The 18,942-nt window shown below is 39.9% G+C and overlaps 1 protein-coding gene across 3 annotated transcripts in view; it reads right to left on the bottom strand.

The window, feature by feature from the left end:
• The window catches only part of OLA1 (Obg like ATPase 1), a 165,867-nt gene extending 147,224 nt beyond the window's left edge, over positions 1-18,643 (bottom strand). For all 3 annotated transcript variants that reach the window (XM_060409762.1, XM_012133444.4, XM_060409763.1), the window contains exons 1-2: positions 18,563-18,643; positions 16,869-16,969 (exon numbers count right to left, since the gene is read on the bottom strand). In XM_060409762.1, coding sequence (XP_060265745.1) covers positions 16,869-16,969 — 101 coding nt within the window. In that variant the 5' untranslated portion in view covers positions 18,563-18,643. The remainder of the gene's footprint in view (positions 1-16,868; positions 16,970-18,562) is intronic.
• Positions 18,644-18,942: the final 299 nt, after the last annotated feature.

Genomic DNA, 18,942 nt, shown 5'->3' with positions numbered 1-18,942 from the left:
TTCATATGATTGAACTTTTAAATAAGAGAACCACTTTTTTTTTTTAACCTCTGAGACCCTTTTAAAATAGTAATGAACAAAAGGCAACGTGGGAGACTCACCAAAATACTACTGGTGAGAAGTACAATTCTCACCAGTACTACTATTGGTGAGAAGGCAATGATATATTAACTTGTACCTGCCCATCGGTCTTTAAAATACAGCTCTTATATCCCATTCAAACTAAATATTTTGGATTAAAGTAGAGAAGTTTCCCAAAACAGCCATTTAAATCATTACTGGTTACTTAGAGCATCACTGGTCAAATCTGCTTGCCTATAATAACAGACTCAGCTGAGAATTTAAAGGCATGCACCACCAGTCCTCTTTCCAGATTTGGTATAGATTACTAGAATAATCTACAAGTTCATATTTATCAAAAAAGTAACTAAAGGGAATTCCCTGGCAGTCCTGTAGTTAGAATTCTGCACTTTCACTGCTGAGGGCATGGATTTGATCGCTGGGCAGGGAACTAAGATCTGCAAGCTGTGCGGTGCAGCCAAAAAATAAAAAATAAATAAAAGGTATTGTATACCTGCAATAAGAATATAGCAAAATAATGGTACAATAAAAATATTTTAACCAAAATTTAAATATATTAATTAATCCACTTATAAGACATTTGTGCCTTTCTTGGAGGACAAAAAAAAATGCAGCTGTATTTTTGGATACTGTAGATAAAAAACTGCTTGCTGCTTGTTGCTATTACCACAGGTTCAGTAACTGCAATATAAAAAGGCCATAGGGAGTTCATGGAGTCGGTTTTCAAATTTATTGGTATTATTATCTATTGCATTTTGACTGCCTACCTGGACAAAAATATGTCTCATAATAAAGAAATAAAATTAAAACATATTATATAACAAAAACGTAGAAAAGAAAGTCCCAGTATCTTTTAGGCCAAAAGAATTCTTACATGCATCAACTAAACTTGGAAGACAGCTCCATTTTCACAGATCACCTCCTCTCGGCCAGGATTTTAAATTTCACAAAGCCCAAGTCATCTATATTTTCCAATAGCTTTGTAAGTACAAAAAAAAGAAAAAGAAATTTTCTAAGGATTATTAGTATAGGCTTTGGTGGCAAGCTAAGACATTTTGATCAATTCAAATCTATTAAAGAAAAGCCTTGCAAAAGCAAAGAATTTTAAAGTTTTGGCTTAAATTAGAATCGTAAAGCCTATAAGACTTTTTGGTGAAATAAGGACTTTACACACACACACATGCACACACACACGCACACACACATTCAGATCCCTTAAGGTTATTATTGAAGCTTGAAGGTATAGGAAAGGTTCAAAATTGTAGGGATCTCTAATGCAAGAAGAGGTTTACCTAAATATTACTTCAGCAATGAAAGGAAATATTATTTCTTTTTTCATAAGAGGAGCTAGACTTAACGTATGCTTCCTCCATTTAAAATCTATTTTATATCTGAAGCTATATACTTTACTGTAATAGGTAAATCTGACTGAATATGTTTAATCTAAAATCTTACGCAAAATTATATTATGTATAGGGAAGTTAGGATACCAATGTAAACTCCATTATTCTGAATTAACTATTTATAAAATACACATCCAAAAGCATGGAAAACGTAGAATTTTTTTTAATGTTTTTAATTTATATTAATATTTATATTAAGTATATAAATATATATTATATGTTATATAAATATAATTTATATTATCATAAAAGATATAACTAAACTGTTAAAAAGTATCTACCTATTAGATACAGAAATAAAAATGACAGAAATAAATACCAATGTGTGTATACATGATTAGTAAAATATCACCAGTAATAAATCATGCTGCTATTACACAGGCCCTCAATATAACACAATGAGAAAAGCACTTCACCTCCATACTGTTCTTTCCAAAAGTCCATAGCATGATTCCTGATATCAAAATATAAAACTATAGTAATCCAAATAGTGTGGAACTGGCATAAAGACAGACACATACACTAGTGGAACAGAATAGAGACCCCAGATATACAGCCTTCCGTATACAGTCAAATAATCTTTAAACAAGGGTATCAAGAAAGAGGAAAAGACAGTCTCTTCAATAAATGATGCTGAGGAAACTGGACAGCCATATGCAAAGGAATGAAGACCCTTATATACAAAAATTAACTCAAAATGGATTATAGACCTAAACCTAAAACTATGAAACTTATAGAAGGAAATGTACAGAAAAAGCTTTGTGACGTTGCATTTGGCAATTACTTCTGAGATATGACACCAAAAGTACAGGCAACAAAAGCAAAATTAGGGGAAAAAAATGAGACTATATCAAAGCAAAGGACCTCAACAGACATTTCTCCAAAAGAAGATAAACAAATGGCCAAGAAACATGTGAAAAGATGCTCAACATCACCTATCATCAGGAAAATGCAAATCAAAATCACAATGAGGCATCACCTCACACCCAACTGAATGGTCACTATCAAAAAAAAACAGAAAATAAGACTTCCCCTGGCAGTCCACTGGTTAGGAATCCACCTGTCAATGCAGGGGAAACAAGCTTGACCTCTGGTGGAAGATTCCACATGCCATGGGGCAGCTGAGGCCGTGTGCCACAACCACTGATGCCCAGGCGCCCTAGAGCCCCTTCTATACCACAAGAGAAGCTACCACAATGAGAAGCCCACGCACAGCAAATAAAGAGCAGCCTCAGCTCGCTGCAGCTGGAGAAGACCCACGAGTACCGACCAAGCCCCAGTGCAGCCAAAAATAAATAAAAAAAGAAAACAGTAAGTGTTGGCCAAGATACAGAGAAACTGGTACCATCCTGGTAGAATGTAAAATGGCGCAACTGCTATGCACACCAGTATGCAGATTCCTCAAAAAAATTAAAAAATTAAATTACCATGTGACCCAACAGCTTCACTTCAGGGTATTTACCCAGAATAATTATAAGCAGGATCTAAAGTGATATTTACAGACTCATGTTCACTGCAGCATTATTCACAATAACCAAAAGGTGGAAGGAACCCTAACGTCTACTGACAGAGAAATGAACAAAGAAAAAGATCACAGCACGAGAAAACATTAAAATGGAACTGAGGGTCATTATACAAAATACCTGATCGGCACTTTTCAAAACTAAATGAAAATTGTTGTGACCTTTAAAAGATCCATACTGGAAAAGAAAAAGGACATTAGTGGGAAAACTGGTGAAATCCAAATAAAGTATATCGTTAATAGTAAATAAATAAGAAAAAAATCTATCTGAATTACATGAAGATACAGCAACAATGACCAGAATTCTGAAAAAGAACCTATGAAAATTAAAAGACTTAAAAGAAAGTAGATTAGGAAGTACTTTTAAGGCATACAATTACTGTTGATAACAGGAAAAAGTGAGTAGGAGGGCATATCTGTTGTCCAAAAGATTATTTTAAACATATTAAAAAAGAAAGCAAATAATTCCCAGTCTCAAATTTCCATAGACAAGCAGGTATCCTGGAATACTGACAGAAATAATAAGAGTTAAGTTCATTTAAATTGGGGAAATTTGCTTCCCCTTCTATTTATAGAACTGCTCTCCTGCCACAATCAACTAGGAAATCAGACAAAACATATGAAATAACAGTTTTCAAACAGTGGACAATATACCACACAGGACTGTGTTCCCTGCAAGAACAGCAAATGAACTAAGCTCTGAAACTGCCCTAGCTTACTGCCCAGAGGTAGTTTCAAAGCCACAGCACAGGAAGGGGGAACCAAAGGAACTTGGCAGTCGTGCCAAGTTAAAGAGACTGAGACGAGTTTTGAGAAGGCCAAAGCAGCTAGAATTTATAGGACAGTGCACTAGAAAGGAAGCTGCTGCACAGAGAGAGGGCTCTGGAGATCAGCAGAAGGCATCTGCAAGAATAAGGCTGAGTAACATTGTTCATGAGTAAGGTCAGTGTCCACAGGCCAGGGGAAAATACCCAAGAGCAGCACAGCGAGCAATTCTCAGGTTCACACAGAGCTTAGAATAGTTCACATCCCTACCAGCTAGAACAGACAGAGATATAATAATGTAAGGGGGCTTGGGTAGAGTCCTCAAAGCCACATCTTAGTATAAGAGCTAAAGTAGCACCACAGCAAAAAATACTATGAACCTATCTTAAGAAAATATAATAAAAAGTCTCAAAAAAATCAAAAACTAAATGTGAGAACAAAGTCCAACACTCATTAAAGGGCTACTATAATTTTCAGCAAGCAACATAAAATCCAGCATCTAGAATCCAATAAAAAGTAAGAGGAATGCAAAGAAGCAGGAAAATAAAACATCAAAATCAGGATAAAAGTCAACAAACATAAACAAACCCAGTAATGATAGAGATGATGGTATTAGCAGACGAGGACCTTAATTAAGGTAAATGTTATAGATATTTTAAAAAATTTCTGAAGGATATAAAGGTAAATATGAAGACAATGAGGAATTAAATTAAAAGCTACCCAGGCAGGACTATGGTATAAAAAATATAATATCTAAAAAAATGAAATTGAAATGATACTAACTGCACAATAGACACTGCAGAAAAGATCAGTGAACATGAAGACAGAGCAACAGAAACCATCAAATGAAGCACAGAGGGGAAAACTGGACAAAAAAATAACCACAGCTTCAGCAGAATACTAATGAGAGGATTAACTAACATATAATAAGAATCATAGAAGGAGAAGAAAGGAAACAGGGAGAAGGGGAGGGAAAAGCATTTGAAGAAATACTGGCCAAATATTTTACAAAGTTAATGAAAATCATAAACTCACAAACCTAAAAATCTCAACATATCCCAAGCAAAAGAGGCATAAGAAAAACCATAACAATGCATATGAAAATCAAATTTCTGAAAACTAGTATATAAAAAGGAAATTTTAAAGAAAGTTATAGGGGGACAAAACACATTATGTACAGAAAAACCATGAAAACAATGACAACAGACTTCTCATTAGAAAGCTGAAGAACATGGAAGATACCCTCAATGTGCTGGAAGAAAAACTGTTCCTAGAATTGCCAACAAAAATCTTTCCGAAATGAAGGCATAGTAAGCACATGAAAAGATGCTCAACATTAATAGGAATCAAGGAAATGCAATTCAAAACCACAATGAGATACCACCTCATGCTTTGGCTATAATCAAAAAGATGATAACAATCAATGATACCAAAATAACAAATGCTGAAACTAAGATATGAAGAAAAAAGAACCCTTGTACACTGTTGGTGGGGAGGTGTAACTACTGTGGAAAACAATATGGAGGTTCCTCAAAAAACTCAAACTAGGGACTTTCCTGGTGGTCCAGTGGTTAAGAATCTGCCTTGTAAAAGCAAGGGACCTGGGTTTGATCCCTGGTTGGAGAAGTAGGATCCCAAAGGCCACAAAGTAACTAAGTCTGCATGCTGCAACTATTGAGCCTGTGCACTCAGAAGCCAGCACACCACAGCCAGAGAGTCTATGCACCACAGTGAAAGATCTCGAATGACACAATGAAAATCCCACATGCCGCAGCGAAGACCTGACTCAGCCAAATAAATAAAGTATTAAAAAAAAAAAACTATAACTACCATATGATCCAGCAATTCCACTCCTTGGGTACATACCCAAAGAAAATGAAAACACTAATTCAAAAAGATACATGCACCTCAATGTTCAAAGCACCATTATTTACAACAGCCAAGATATGGAAGCACACTGTGTCCACCAACAGATAAAGGGATAAAGATGATGTCTCTCTCTCTCTCTCTCACACACACACACACACACACACACACACACACACACACACACACACACACACACACACACAGAGGAATATTACTCAGCCATAAAAAGGAAAGGGAGGGAGGGAAGGAAGAGAGAAACAAAGAGAAAGGAAAAAAGAAAGTTTTTGCCATTTACAACAATACAGATGGCCCTGGAGAGTATTATGCTTAGTGAAATAAGTCAGGCAGAGAAAAGATAAATACTTTTATCTTTTATGTTATCATGTCATATATGTATGTTATCATTTATATATGGAGTTTAAAAAACAAACCAGTGAATGTAACAAAAAAGAAACAAACTCACAGATGAAGATGATGAGGAATGCAAAAAATATGAAAACTCTCAGAACAACTGTATAAATATCTGAAGTGAAATGAAACCGAAATGAAGATATAGAGAACAAAACAGTGGTTATCAGTGGGGAAAGGAAAGGGGATAACAATAAGACAAGAGCAGGGGAGTAACGTATATACAAACTACTATGCATAAAATAAGCCAAAAGGATATAGTATTCAGCACAGGGGATAGAGCCAATATTTTATAATAACTATAAATGAAGTATAATCGACAAAAATCTTGAATCACTAGGTTACACACCTCAAATTAAGATAAAATTATAAATCAACCATACCTTAATTTTCAAAGTGCTTAATAAAGGTAATAACAAGCATTGGTGAGAATGTGAAGAAAGTAGACCCTACGTACATTGCTGACAGGAATACAGAATTACGGGCTCGCTTTGGAAAATAGTTTGGCAGTTCCTCAAATAGTTAAATACACAGTCACATACAACCTAGAAATTCCACTCTTAAGTATACACTCTAGAGCGATGAAAACATATGTCACACATAAATTTGTTTATTCCAAAGCTGGAGCAGAGAAAGTACAAATAAGCCTGGAACACAATGTGGAGCCAGAAAGCAGAAGATACTGAAAAAATAGAGGACACGTCAAAAGGTGTACTTGCGAAGGGCAAGGCGCCTGCTGCCACACACGGGCAGGGTGAGCGGCACAACAGCAGCAGCAGTAACCCATCACAACCGACAGAGCAGAAACGGGCCCTGAGGCAAGCGAGTCGTAAGCGACAGAAGAAGGGGAGGCGCTTCTTTACAACAGAATTCTATGCACCAGGATTTCCACTGTTCCTTCTGTAAACATATAAATACAGAAGGAACAGTAGAAATGTTTAAATCACCACTTGGTAAACACCACAATAATAACTATTTCAAACAAGAACCATTAATACATGCCATAATTGGGAGGCAAAAGTATGAGAAACACAATATTTACATAATTTCAAAGCATCTTCCTACAACATATATTTATTAATTGTAATGGGAAATACAGAAAACCTTTCAGTGCAAGAATCCTGTCAGACATCTCCTTAGATAACTGATAAAAGTTAATTAACATCACTAGTATTAGGACAAACCAACATTATATGCTTCCTGATGTAATGTACTTAGAAGCATATGTCAATTCTGCATCCAAAAGTATGAATTTTACCACAGGAAATAGTAGAGAAACCTCAAGGTTTAAGGGCCTAAAGTAAATGGCCACCACTCCCCAAAAGTGTCAAGGATGTAAAGAAACAAAGTGATAAACTGTTTCAGATTAAAGGAAACTAAGGACACAGCTACTGTTAAATGCAACATATAGGTAACCCTGGACTAGATTCCACCCAAAAATGAATATTAGTAAGAAAATTGGTAAATCAATTTCCTAATTTTTATGACTATACCGTATTAACAGTTGGAGAATGTAAACAGACCTCATATAGGAATTTTTTTTTAAACTAGTTTTGCAAGCGTAAAATTTTTAAATTGTGAAACTTCTTGAAAAAAACAATTTTTATTTAACCTTAAGCAGAGTCACACAGACTGGGAAGAGGTAGTTCTAATACATATCCAACAAGGAATCCATATCCAGAATAAACAACATCTAATCATTACAAAAAAAAAGAAAAAAGAAAAAAATCCTTCACAGAAGATGACCAATAAACATTTTAAAAGATGCTCAAAATCATTAGCTATCAGAGAGATGCAAAACAATCATGACATACTATACCTGAAGTATGACCAAAATGAAAAAGAATGATAATACCAAGTGCCAGTGAGGATGCAGAACAATTAGAAATTCTACAATACCAGCACTATAAGTTAGAATAATATTAAATAATTTGGAAAACTACGTGGCAGTATCTACTTAGAGCTATTTAACTAGTAGGGGTGGGAAGTTTGGAGAAGAGGCAGGGTAAGTGGGTAAGTGCACCCATTCACACAACAGAAATGAGTTCTTAGATCTACGCACCAAAAGATATGTACATGAAAGTTCAAATCACCTTAGTCCATAATAGGCAAAAACTGGAAACAACCCAAGTGCCCATCGCAGCAACCTGGGTAAATATCCTGTATATTCTCTCAGGTATAACGTTGGCTTATAAAAAGTGTCAGAGTGCGTAATGTGTGATTCCATCTCTATCAGGCAAACTAACCAACATGGTGATATAAGCTGGCATGTGGTTATCCTAGGAAAGACAGTACTGACTGAGAAGGGGCACAGGCAAGTCTTCTGTGGCACTGGATTTCTTCTAGATCTTGATGTGGGTACTGGGTACATGTGTGAATTAAAACGTAAAAACCTGATATGTACATTTAAAGTTTTCACATTTTATTGTATATGTTATACCTCAATGTAAAAAACAAAAACAAAAAAATCACTTGGGCAAAATAAAACAAAAAGATTCACTATAGATAATGCTCTGACAAAAAGCCCACTTAAGAAGCCTCTGGAATAATTCAGTGGCAATGAAGATGTGAAAAAAAACAGATCAGAGAGAGACTCGGGTACCAGGTCTACAGAAAAATACAGCTGAGGAGAAAGGATGCAAAGATAAATATCACAAGTATCTGGGCGGAAAGCAGTATTACCACACAAGATAGGGAATATAACAGCAGGACTATAGAAAAGAGAACCAACAGATGATTAAAATCAGGAGAGGATGAGACTAACCAGGGAGAAAGGATGAGAGAGAAGACAGCCAAGGCAGGAATCAACTATTAAGAGCGCAAACAGAGGAAGCGTAGCAACCACAAGAGACTGCAGAAGAGCAAGACAGGTGGAGAGTTACAAACAGGGCCAAATAGGGCAGAGAAGTTAAAGACAAAACATGAGCACCAGCTTTCAGATCACTGCTGCATTTTGCTATAGTCTTTGTCAAAACCAAACATTTTTAAAAGGCCTTAAATGACCTAAAAAAAAAAAAGTTAAAGTACACAATTTGTGATTTCCCTGTACCTTCATTTCCAAATTAGTTTCAAACTAGTTCATGCAAGCAATCTGCAAAAACAATTAAGTCATAAGTGGAAGATACTGTTAAGAATTTTTAACTATAAAAGAAAAATATAATCTATTCCAAGGATAGAATACACATAATTGGTTATTTCTTATATATAATGTATATATAATAAAACACTACTCTGTATGAAGTTAGTGGCTTTTCTGTATACAAAATTTTTAATAATCAAATACTGGAAAAAAAATCTGGCCAGCATGAAAAATAAACATATGCATAAAGAGCAAGTTATAAATTGAACACTAAGAGAATAACCTTCCACCAGTGAGCTTCTTGAAGCAATCAAGAATGGAGCCTCAGGCTTCCCTTGTGGTCCTGTGGTTAAGAATCTGTGTTGCAATGCAGGGGACACTGGTTCAATCCCTGGTCTGAGAAGATCCCACATGCCTTGGGGCAACTAATAAGCCCATGTGCCACCAACTACTGAACCCACTCGCTGCAACTACTAAAGGCCACAAGCCTTACAGCGCATGCTTGGCAACAAGAGCAACCACTGCAAAGAGAAACCACACACTGCAGCTAAAGTGGCCCCAGCTGGCTGCAACAAGAGAAAGCCCATGCACGGCAATGAAGACCCAGAGCAGCCAATAGATAAACAAGAAACAAAATACATATTTTTAAAAAAAGGAATGGAGCTTCTTCAGTAAGAACAAGAAGCAAAGAATCAGCCAGAAAGACCTCTCCAGGAAACAAATGGGTGTCATACAAAACTATACTGGAGAAATAACAGAATGCAGCAGATTAAAGATGGCCACACATTCTTTGCCACTCCTCCCACCAAGAAACTGGTCTATTTCCCTTCCCTCCTTGTCTCTGGGCTGGTGTCATGACTTGTTTTAACTAAAAGAAATAGGTGGAAGCATGTTGTACCACCGACACATCTTCTCTCTCTTGGGAGCTAGCCACCATGCTATAAAAAAAGTTTGGAGATAACCTGGAGAGACAGAAGCCAAGCAAAGGAAGGCAGAAATGACCCAGACTTCCAGCCAAGCCTGATAAGGCCCCAGCCCTGTCGGTATGGCCACTTGAACCCTCCAATCCTGACTGGCCACCAGCTGAACGCAGGCACATATAGGATCTGAAGTGAGACTAGTAGCAAACTCTCCCAACTAAGCTACAGAACCAGGAGAAATAATAAATAGTCATTGTCTTAAACTACAAGCTTTTGGAATGGTTTGTTACATAAAACTAGATAACTAAAACACTGAACATAATTATTCTGCAATTTTTTTTAAGCATTCCCTAAACAGTGTTTTCCTCAACAATAGTACATAGCTTTGAAAGAATCTGTAGTTGGTCTCTGGCGAATTGGAAAACAGCAAGTCGTAGGAACAACCAAAGGACATTCCCAGAAGTATCAACTAAGCAAGACAAATAGTCCCCTAAGGCAGCTGTGCGTGCTGGAACAGAGTGTACAGTGGTCCCCCAATTTTCATTCTCTCCTCCTTTCACAGTAACAGATTTTTTAACTGATCATCTGTCCATCAAAATAAAGACTACATTTCCTAGCCTTCCCTGAAAAATTCTTATGACTAAATCTGGACAAAGGAATGTACGGTGTGGCAGCTTACAGGAAAAAAAGTCCACAACAGACTGCAGGGCAAGTCATTTGGCCCTTTGACCTTCTGGATAACCAGCTGTCTGGAATTCACAACACTTTGGATGATGAGAACGAAAGGCCACTCCCTTAGGATTGCCAAGGCACAAAGTGAAAGGAGCTGGGGTTTCTAAGACTCATACAGCGAAATCAATATACCAACCCATGACTGCTAAATTTATTTTTACATAAAAAAGAAATTTCTGTTTAGGCCGTAGTTTTGGGGGGGTTTTCTGACACCTGCAACTGAAACTAACCACATCTCACGCAGTGACAGCATCAAGAAGAGCTGTCTCACGACGGAGTATCAAATTGTAGTTTCTCAAGCAAAGACAATATAATGCAGCAAGGACAGTCTTTTCAACAAACAGTGCTGGAACAACTGGACATCCATATGCCAAAAAAAAAAGAATCTAGATACAGACATTACACCATTCACAAAAATTAACTCAAATGGATCACAGACCTAAATGTAAATGCAAAACTAAAAAACTCCTAGAAGAAGTGAAGTTGCTCAGTCGCTTCCAATTCTTTGTGACCCCATGGACTCTATAGTGGAGAATGGACTCTATAGAGTCCATGGACTCTACAATCCATGGAATTCTCCAGGCCAGAACATTGGAGTGGGTAGCCTTTCCCTTCTCCAGGGTATCTTCCCAACCCAGGGATCGAACCCAGGTCTCCTGCATTGCAGGTGGATTATTTACCAGCCAAGCCACAAGGGAAGCCCAAAACTCCTAGAAGATACAGAAAAACTCAGATGACTTAGGGTATGGCCATGACTTTTCAGTACAATACCAAAGGCATGACCCAAGAAAGAAATAGTAAGGTTTGCAACCCCATGGACTATAGCTTGCCAGGTTCCTTTATCCATGGGATTTCCTGGGCAAGAATGTTGGAGTGGGTTGCCATTTCCTTCTCCAAAGGATTGTCCCAACCCAGAGATTGAACACGTGTCTCCTTCACTGGCAGGCAGATTCTTTACCATTGCACCACCTGGGAAGCCCAATAAAAAGGTAAACTTATTTAAAACGAAAAATTTCTGCTCTGCAAATGCAACATCAAGAGAATGAGAAGACAAGCCACAAACTGGAAGAAAATACTTGCAAAACACATATTTGATAAAGCAGTTATCCAAAATATACAAAGAACTCTTAAAACTCAGTAATAAGAAAACAAACTAATTAAAAAATGGGCCAAGACCTTGACAATCATCTCACCATAGAAGATATTCATATGGCAAATAAGTGTAAGAAAAGATACTTCACAATGTCATCAAGGAAATGCAAATTAATAATGGAATACCACTACACCTATTAGAATGGCCAAAATCCAGAACACTGACAGCACCAAATGCTGGCAAAAATATGGAGCAAAAGGAACTCTCACTCATTGCTGGTGAAAATATAAAATGATACAGCCACTTCAGAAGCTTCTTATAAAACTAAAAACATACTCCTGCCATACAATCCAGCAATCATATTCCTTGGCTCAAATGAGTTGAAAATTAATGTCCACACAAAACCTACAGGTGGATATTTATAATAAGTAGTTTTATTCATAACTGCCAAAATTTGGAAGCAACCAAGATGTCCTTAAGTCAGTGAATGGATAAAAAAAAAAACTATGGTACATCCAGACGATGAAATACTATTCAGCACTAAAAAGAAATGAGCTATTTAAGCCAGGAAAAGACACAGAAGAAACAAATACATATTACTAAGTAAAAGAAGCCAATCTGAAAAGGCTACATACTGCTCGATCCCAATTTCATTCTAAAAAGACCAAAGTATGGAAACAGCGAAAAGATTAGTGGTTGAGCAGGGTTCATAAACAGGCAGAGCACAGAGGATTTTCGGGGTAGTGAAACAACTCTGTGCGATACTATAATGGTGGACAAAGGTCTTTATACATTTGTCTAAACCCATAGAAGGTAAAGTACCAAGAGTGTACCCTACAGTAAATTATGGACATTGGGTGATGTATCAATGAGGTTCATCAATGGTAACAAATGTGCCACTCTGGTGTGGGATGTTGATAAGAGGGGACGGACATGCATGTATATGGGCAGGAGGTATATGGGAAATCTGTGTCCTTCCCTCAAAGCTGCTGTGAGCCTAAAAACAAAACAAACAAGCAAGCAAGCAAAAAACCTTTAAAAAAAAGTGTCAGTAGTGTCCCCCAACATCCTCCAAGCCTTATACCTGCAATGATATACTTGCCCAAGAAGAGCTCATTTATAAAGGGTCATTCAGGTAAGAAAAAGCAGAACAAACCTGGAAATTAAATTTCCATATTTTTGTTTTAGTATTCTTTCCACTTCATTTCACTAAAAGTGGCCATCAAAACATGTCCCCTTATCACTAAATGTACACATGGCATCAAGGGCAGAAAAACTACCCCATTCACAAATAATTACTGAGTGCCTACTAAGTTCCTGGGCTTCCCGAGTAGCTCAGTTAGTAAAGAATCTGCCTGCAATGCAGGAGACCCAGATTCGATCCCTGGGTCGGGAAGAACCTCTGGAGAAGGAAATGGCAACCCACTCCAGACTTTTGCCTGGAGCACTCCATAGACAGAGGAGTCTGGCGGGCTACAGCCCATGGGGTCGCAGAGAGTCAGACACAACTGTATGACTAACTTTCACTTTCTTTTTCACTGTCACTAAGTTCCTAACACCAGTCTGAGCTGCTGTTGCCGCTAAGTCATTTCATGTCCGACTCTGTGCAACCCCATAGACGGCAGCCCACCAGGCTCCCATCCCTGGGATTCTCCAGGCAAGAACACTGGAGTGGGTTGCCACTGCCTTCTCCAATGCATGAAAGTGAAAAGTGAAAGTGAAGTCGCTCAGTTGTCTCTGACTCTTTGCGACCCCATGGACTGCAGCCCACCAGGCTCCTCCGCCCGTGGGAGTTTCCAGGCAAGAGTACTGGAGTGGGGTGCCATTTCCTTCTCCGAACACCAGTCTAAGTGCTACAAATAATAACAATGAACAAGAACAAGGCTATCCTTGCCTTCATGGAATTTAAAGTATAATGGGAAGAGGGTGGGGACATCAAACATTGATTAAATTAGATAATATATATAATGTGCCCAATGATAGGCATATAGCAAATAAGTGTACAAATAAGTATCAGCTATTGTTACCTATAAATATTACCTCTATATTTTTAGGTAGTCAGCCTTATGGTTACTAAAAAGCAAACCTTTTTATTCATCCAGTTCTCTAAAAACCAAGAGACTCTTCGGATGGTTTCTGCACTGTGCTTAGGTGCTCAGTCGTGTCCGACCCTGCGACCTGATGGACTGTAGCCCACGAGGCTGCTCTGTCCATGGGGCTTCTCCAGGCAAGAATACTGGAGTGGGTTGCCATGCCCTCCTCCATCGGTTTCTATACTTAAGGTCCTTATTTTTTAACTGTCCCCTCTCCCCAATCCATTTCTTGTGAGCCTATCCAGAGGAAGACAGGCTCAGTCAGATTTCCCTACACAGGAACCGGCATTCCTCTGGAGAGGTAGCAGGTGATGAGAAACACCCAGAGGTCCATACCTCTGGTCCATACTCAGAGGTTCATATGGCTGGGCTCCATGCAGACCCACCTCCGCCAGGCTATCCAAGCTCCTGTCCTTACTGAGGCTTGGCCATTCAGCTTCCTCTTCAATGCTTTTCTTCCAGTGTCTTTTTCTTGCTTAAAACAACAAGAATTTGTGCTGTTTACGAAGAACCCTAACTGATACAGTTAGGCAATGTAAGATCATTCTATAAAAAGGAGTGTTCATAGCCAAACACAATTGCCAAAACTCATCAAACTGCATTATTAAAATGAGTGAATTTATTGTTTATGAAGTATACGTCAACAAAACTGGAGAAGTCTTTAAAAGGATAAATAACACATTTAATAAAATATTTTAGGTTATTTTCATATATATTGACATTATGCTCTATGCTAAAAAACTCATTTAGGAAATACTTTTTAAGATGGCCCATTTTAGGACTTCCCTGGCAGTCCAGTTGGTTAAGATCTATGCGCTTCCACTTCACGGGGTATGGGTTCAATCCCTGGTCACCAAACTAAGGTCCCACATGCCATGCAATGCAGCCAAAATAAAAGGGAAAAGTTTAAAGACAGCCATTTAAAGCGTTTCCACTAAAATCAAGCGGCATTGACTGCAATGATTCTAGAATAAGAGAAGTCTGTTAGTATCTAAAACCTATGTCTTGCTTACTAATGTAATAAAGCTCACAGCATACATAATGACCATACCTTGCTTTCAAATTTATTGACAGCACCCCTACAGTACTTTGCTTAATTATTTGTTTTGCTTATATTCCCACTCTCTATTTAGTCTTACTTTGCAAGCAGCCTATATCACAGCAGGAAACCCCCTCAAAATGCAAACCTCTCCAGCTCCAGTTGAAATTAGGACAGCCACACTTGTCATGTCTTACAAGAATTTCAGAACTGCCTCACTTGGTCACACCATGCTACATTCACTAGGCAATCTCTATGACAGGGGCTCCAAGGAACACATCAAAGAACAGGGTTGTTCCACCTGCCAATCTTAAGCCTAACTCACATTCCAAAACATCTTCTGTCACCTTAACAAATCCATATTGGATTTGATACTCCTTAGTACACCCTAATCATTTCTGAGACATTTTTGTATTTTAAGGTTAGTAAAAGGTATTAAAATAGAAGGGCAAATAATGAAAAAATAGACTTTGAGCATCCAAGTTGCATGTGCATCAGTTCAGTTCAGTTCAGTCGTTCAGTCGTGTCCAACTCTTTGTGATCCCATGAATCACAGCACGCCAGGCCTCCCTATCCATCACTAACTCCTGGAGTTCACTCAGACTCACGTCCATCGAGTCAGTGATGACATCCAGCCATCTCATCCTCTGTCGTCCCCCTTCTCCTCCTGCCCCCAATCCCTCCCAGCATCAGGGTCTTTTTCAATGAGTCAACTTTTCGCATGAGGTGGCCAAAGTACTGGAGTTTCAGCTTTAGCATCATTCCTTCCAAAGAAATCCCAGGACTGATCTCCTTTAGAATGGACTGGTTGGATCTCCTTGCATTCCAAGGGACTCTCAAGAGTCTTCTCCAACACCACAGTTCAACAGCATCAATTCTTTGGCGCTCAGCTTTCTTCACAGTCCAACTCTCACATCCATACATGACTACTGGAAAAACCATAGCCTTGACTAGATGGACCTTTGTTGGCAAAGTAATGTCTCTTCTTTTCAATATGCTATCTAGGTTGGTCATAACTTTTCTTCCAAGGAGTAAGCATCTTTTAATTTATACAAAAAAAAACACCACAAATATCTCCTAATTACTGTCTCACTCGCAATAAATGATTCACTCTAATTTTAAACACTACAAAACTCAAACTTTTATTCCCACAACTTTCAGATTTAACCACTTTATAACAGATACCCTCTTATCGTACAATTTCCAATATTAAGTTCAAATTCATCACCTACTTTTCAAGTAAAAATTCAGTCATCTTATCCCTGATCTCCCCAAGAATCTAATCAAATTTATAATGTGGGTTTTTAAAACTATTTCCTAAAGTATCCTCCTGTATGGCCTTTGGTAACCAGCCTAGGTATCCTACATAGCCAACCAGCGAGAAAATCTAAACTACTCTGCTGCTGCTGCTGTTGTTAAGTCGCTTCAGTTGTGTCCGACTCTTAGCAACCCCATGGACTGCAGCCTACCAGGTTCCTCCACCCATGGGATTTTCCAGGCAAGAGTACTGGAGTAGGTTGCCATAAACTACTCTAATTCCACATAAATTCATAACTGTGTCTCCCAACAAGGTTTGAGGCAAACCAGTGCTGTTCTGGCTCAACTAGATGTTTCAATTCCCACAGATTCTTTCTCTGAGTTCAGCAAAACAAACAATGCAAGCTAACTCAAGTTTCAATACAGTATCTGTGTAGAAAACCAAAAATAAGATACATCTAAATGAAAACCTTGCTTTGCAACAGAGTAATATTCCAGTTTCCTGGCCTCTTCAATCTAAATTTCAATTACCTCCAGAGCTCCCCTTTGTACCACAGGACCAAAATATTGACAAAAGGAAAATGTGAAAAGGCCAATATTCACCTACCCAACATTTGGTAATCCAACAATACCAATTTTCAAGGAGGTTCCAAATCTTCCAATGATTGGGGGTGGTTTAATTCCATCACCTCCCTTTTTGGGGGGCATCTGAAATGTCAAAACAAACATACATGTGAACAAAACATTTTACTATCCCCATTGACCAAAAACACATTTCATCACACAAAATATATTATTGAATAATAAAGAATAAACTGTACTGTATATGTTAATTCAAAACCAACACTTTATTTTTCAACAATATAAACAGAAAAGTTGTTAACATTTGATTATGATAGCTAAGCAGTCACCCCTGAGAAGTCCTAGAAAAACTGATCTAAATATATGTGGCGCCAGGGATTCCCTGGTGGCTTCACCTGCCAATGAAGGAGACACAGGTTAGATCCCTGATCTGAGAAGATCCCACATGGTGAGGCCCAACTAAGTCTGTGAGCCACAAATACTGAGCCTGAGCTCTGGAGCCCAAGAATCGCAACTACTGAGCCCACGTGTCCCAACTACTGCCTAGAGCTCCTGCTCTGCAAGGAGAGAAGCCACCGCAGTGAGAAGCAAGTACTTCACAACTAGAGAAAATCCAGAACAGCAAGGAAGACCCAGCACAGTCAAAACTAAATTTAAAATATGTAAGTAAAATAAAAATATGTGGCACCAGAAACAAAAAATAAACCTTAAGCTGCCAATCTTCCATTCAGACTGTTCACAAAACACTTTCTTAACCTGAGGTGTGGTTACATGAATGAAGGCATTTGGAAGCAGGAGCACAGATAAGAGTGTCAAAGAAAATCCATTTTAGAACCACTAGCAACCGAGTCACCTCCCACCAAACCATTCCCCCTTAATCTGGAACCTACTCTTTCCCATTTCGCACAGAAACACCACGTTTCACGTGAAAGAACACTCGCCAACATCAAGGTCTTTCCGACAAGTTTCTTCCACCTTTGGCACTGTAGGTATGAATCCTCAGACCACATAAGCAACGAACGGAATCTACCCTTTGATTACTCCTAGTCCTAAAGGGATCTCTAACCCTTTTCGTTTAAAGGTCGAAACTTTCTGAGTCCCTGACAATCTTGCTCCAAGTTTCTCCGCGCGGAACTGACCCCACTTCAGTACTGCAAACTGAACTTAAGAGGACTGCTAACCTCACGTTTTATAAGCTGGGAACTAAAACTGTCCCTATCTTCTGGCTCCAGCTGAACCTCCGCGCGCCACACTGAGGCCCCGCTCATAAAGTGATAGTCCAGCCTCTGATCCTTGACCCCAGAGGCCGAGGAATCTCCCTTCTAGGATCTTAACTCCCACCAGTTGCCAGCCAAACCCCAGATCTCCGAAGCACAGTTACAGGGAGGAGACTCCAGTCCCCTGGCCTCCTACCGAGGGGTGGCCGGCCGCCCAGCCAAAGCGGAGCCCCTCCAAAAACCCTCCCCCTCTGGATGGGGCCACTGGCCACCCCCGCCTCGGTAGGAGGCTTTCCCCAGAACGTGCCGGGTGAGGCGTGGGCCGCTCTCGCGAGGCGCGGCCTAGTCCAACAACGCCTCATTCATCCACACGCTCCACGCCGCCGGCTGCCCTCGCCCCGTGCCGGCCACCTGGCCCTGGCCCGACGCCGGCCTCAGAGCAACGGTCGGAGGGTCGAAGACGCGGCTGGGGGCGCGCCCGCAGGCTCCCTGAGGACCTCACCGTGCTCGGGGCGCGCGATGACACGGGGTCCCAGCGGCAGCGGGAGACGGGTCCTACCGGCAACGGGAGGCGGGGAGGAAGGAGGAGAGAGCGCAGGCCCAGCCCCTCAGCCGAGCGGCACGCACGTCGGCGGCGGCGGCGGAACGGGCGGGCCGGGCGCCGGGCTGCACCTGCGCGCAGGCCGCGCGCCCCGCCCCGCCCCGCCCCGCGCGCGCGCCCGCCCGCCCGGCCCGTTGGTCCGGCCGCCTGGAGGCGGGAGAGAGTGGGAGGAGCCGCGCGGCACCAGGGCGGGCGGGAGCTAGAGATCCAGCCCGGCTCCCTGACCCCGCGGTACCCCCGAGAGGCGTCTTCCGCCCTCTCTACACGTGGGCGTCTCGGCC

The sequence above is a fragment of the Ovis aries genome, chromosome 2, assembly GCF_016772045.2.
Source record: "Ovis aries strain OAR_USU_Benz2616 breed Rambouillet chromosome 2, ARS-UI_Ramb_v3.0, whole genome shotgun sequence".
Classification (NCBI taxonomy): domain Eukaryota; kingdom Metazoa; phylum Chordata; class Mammalia; order Artiodactyla; family Bovidae; genus Ovis; species Ovis aries.
Note: the sequence above shows the minus strand (reverse complement) of the source record. Positions and strands in the feature narration are given on the sequence as shown.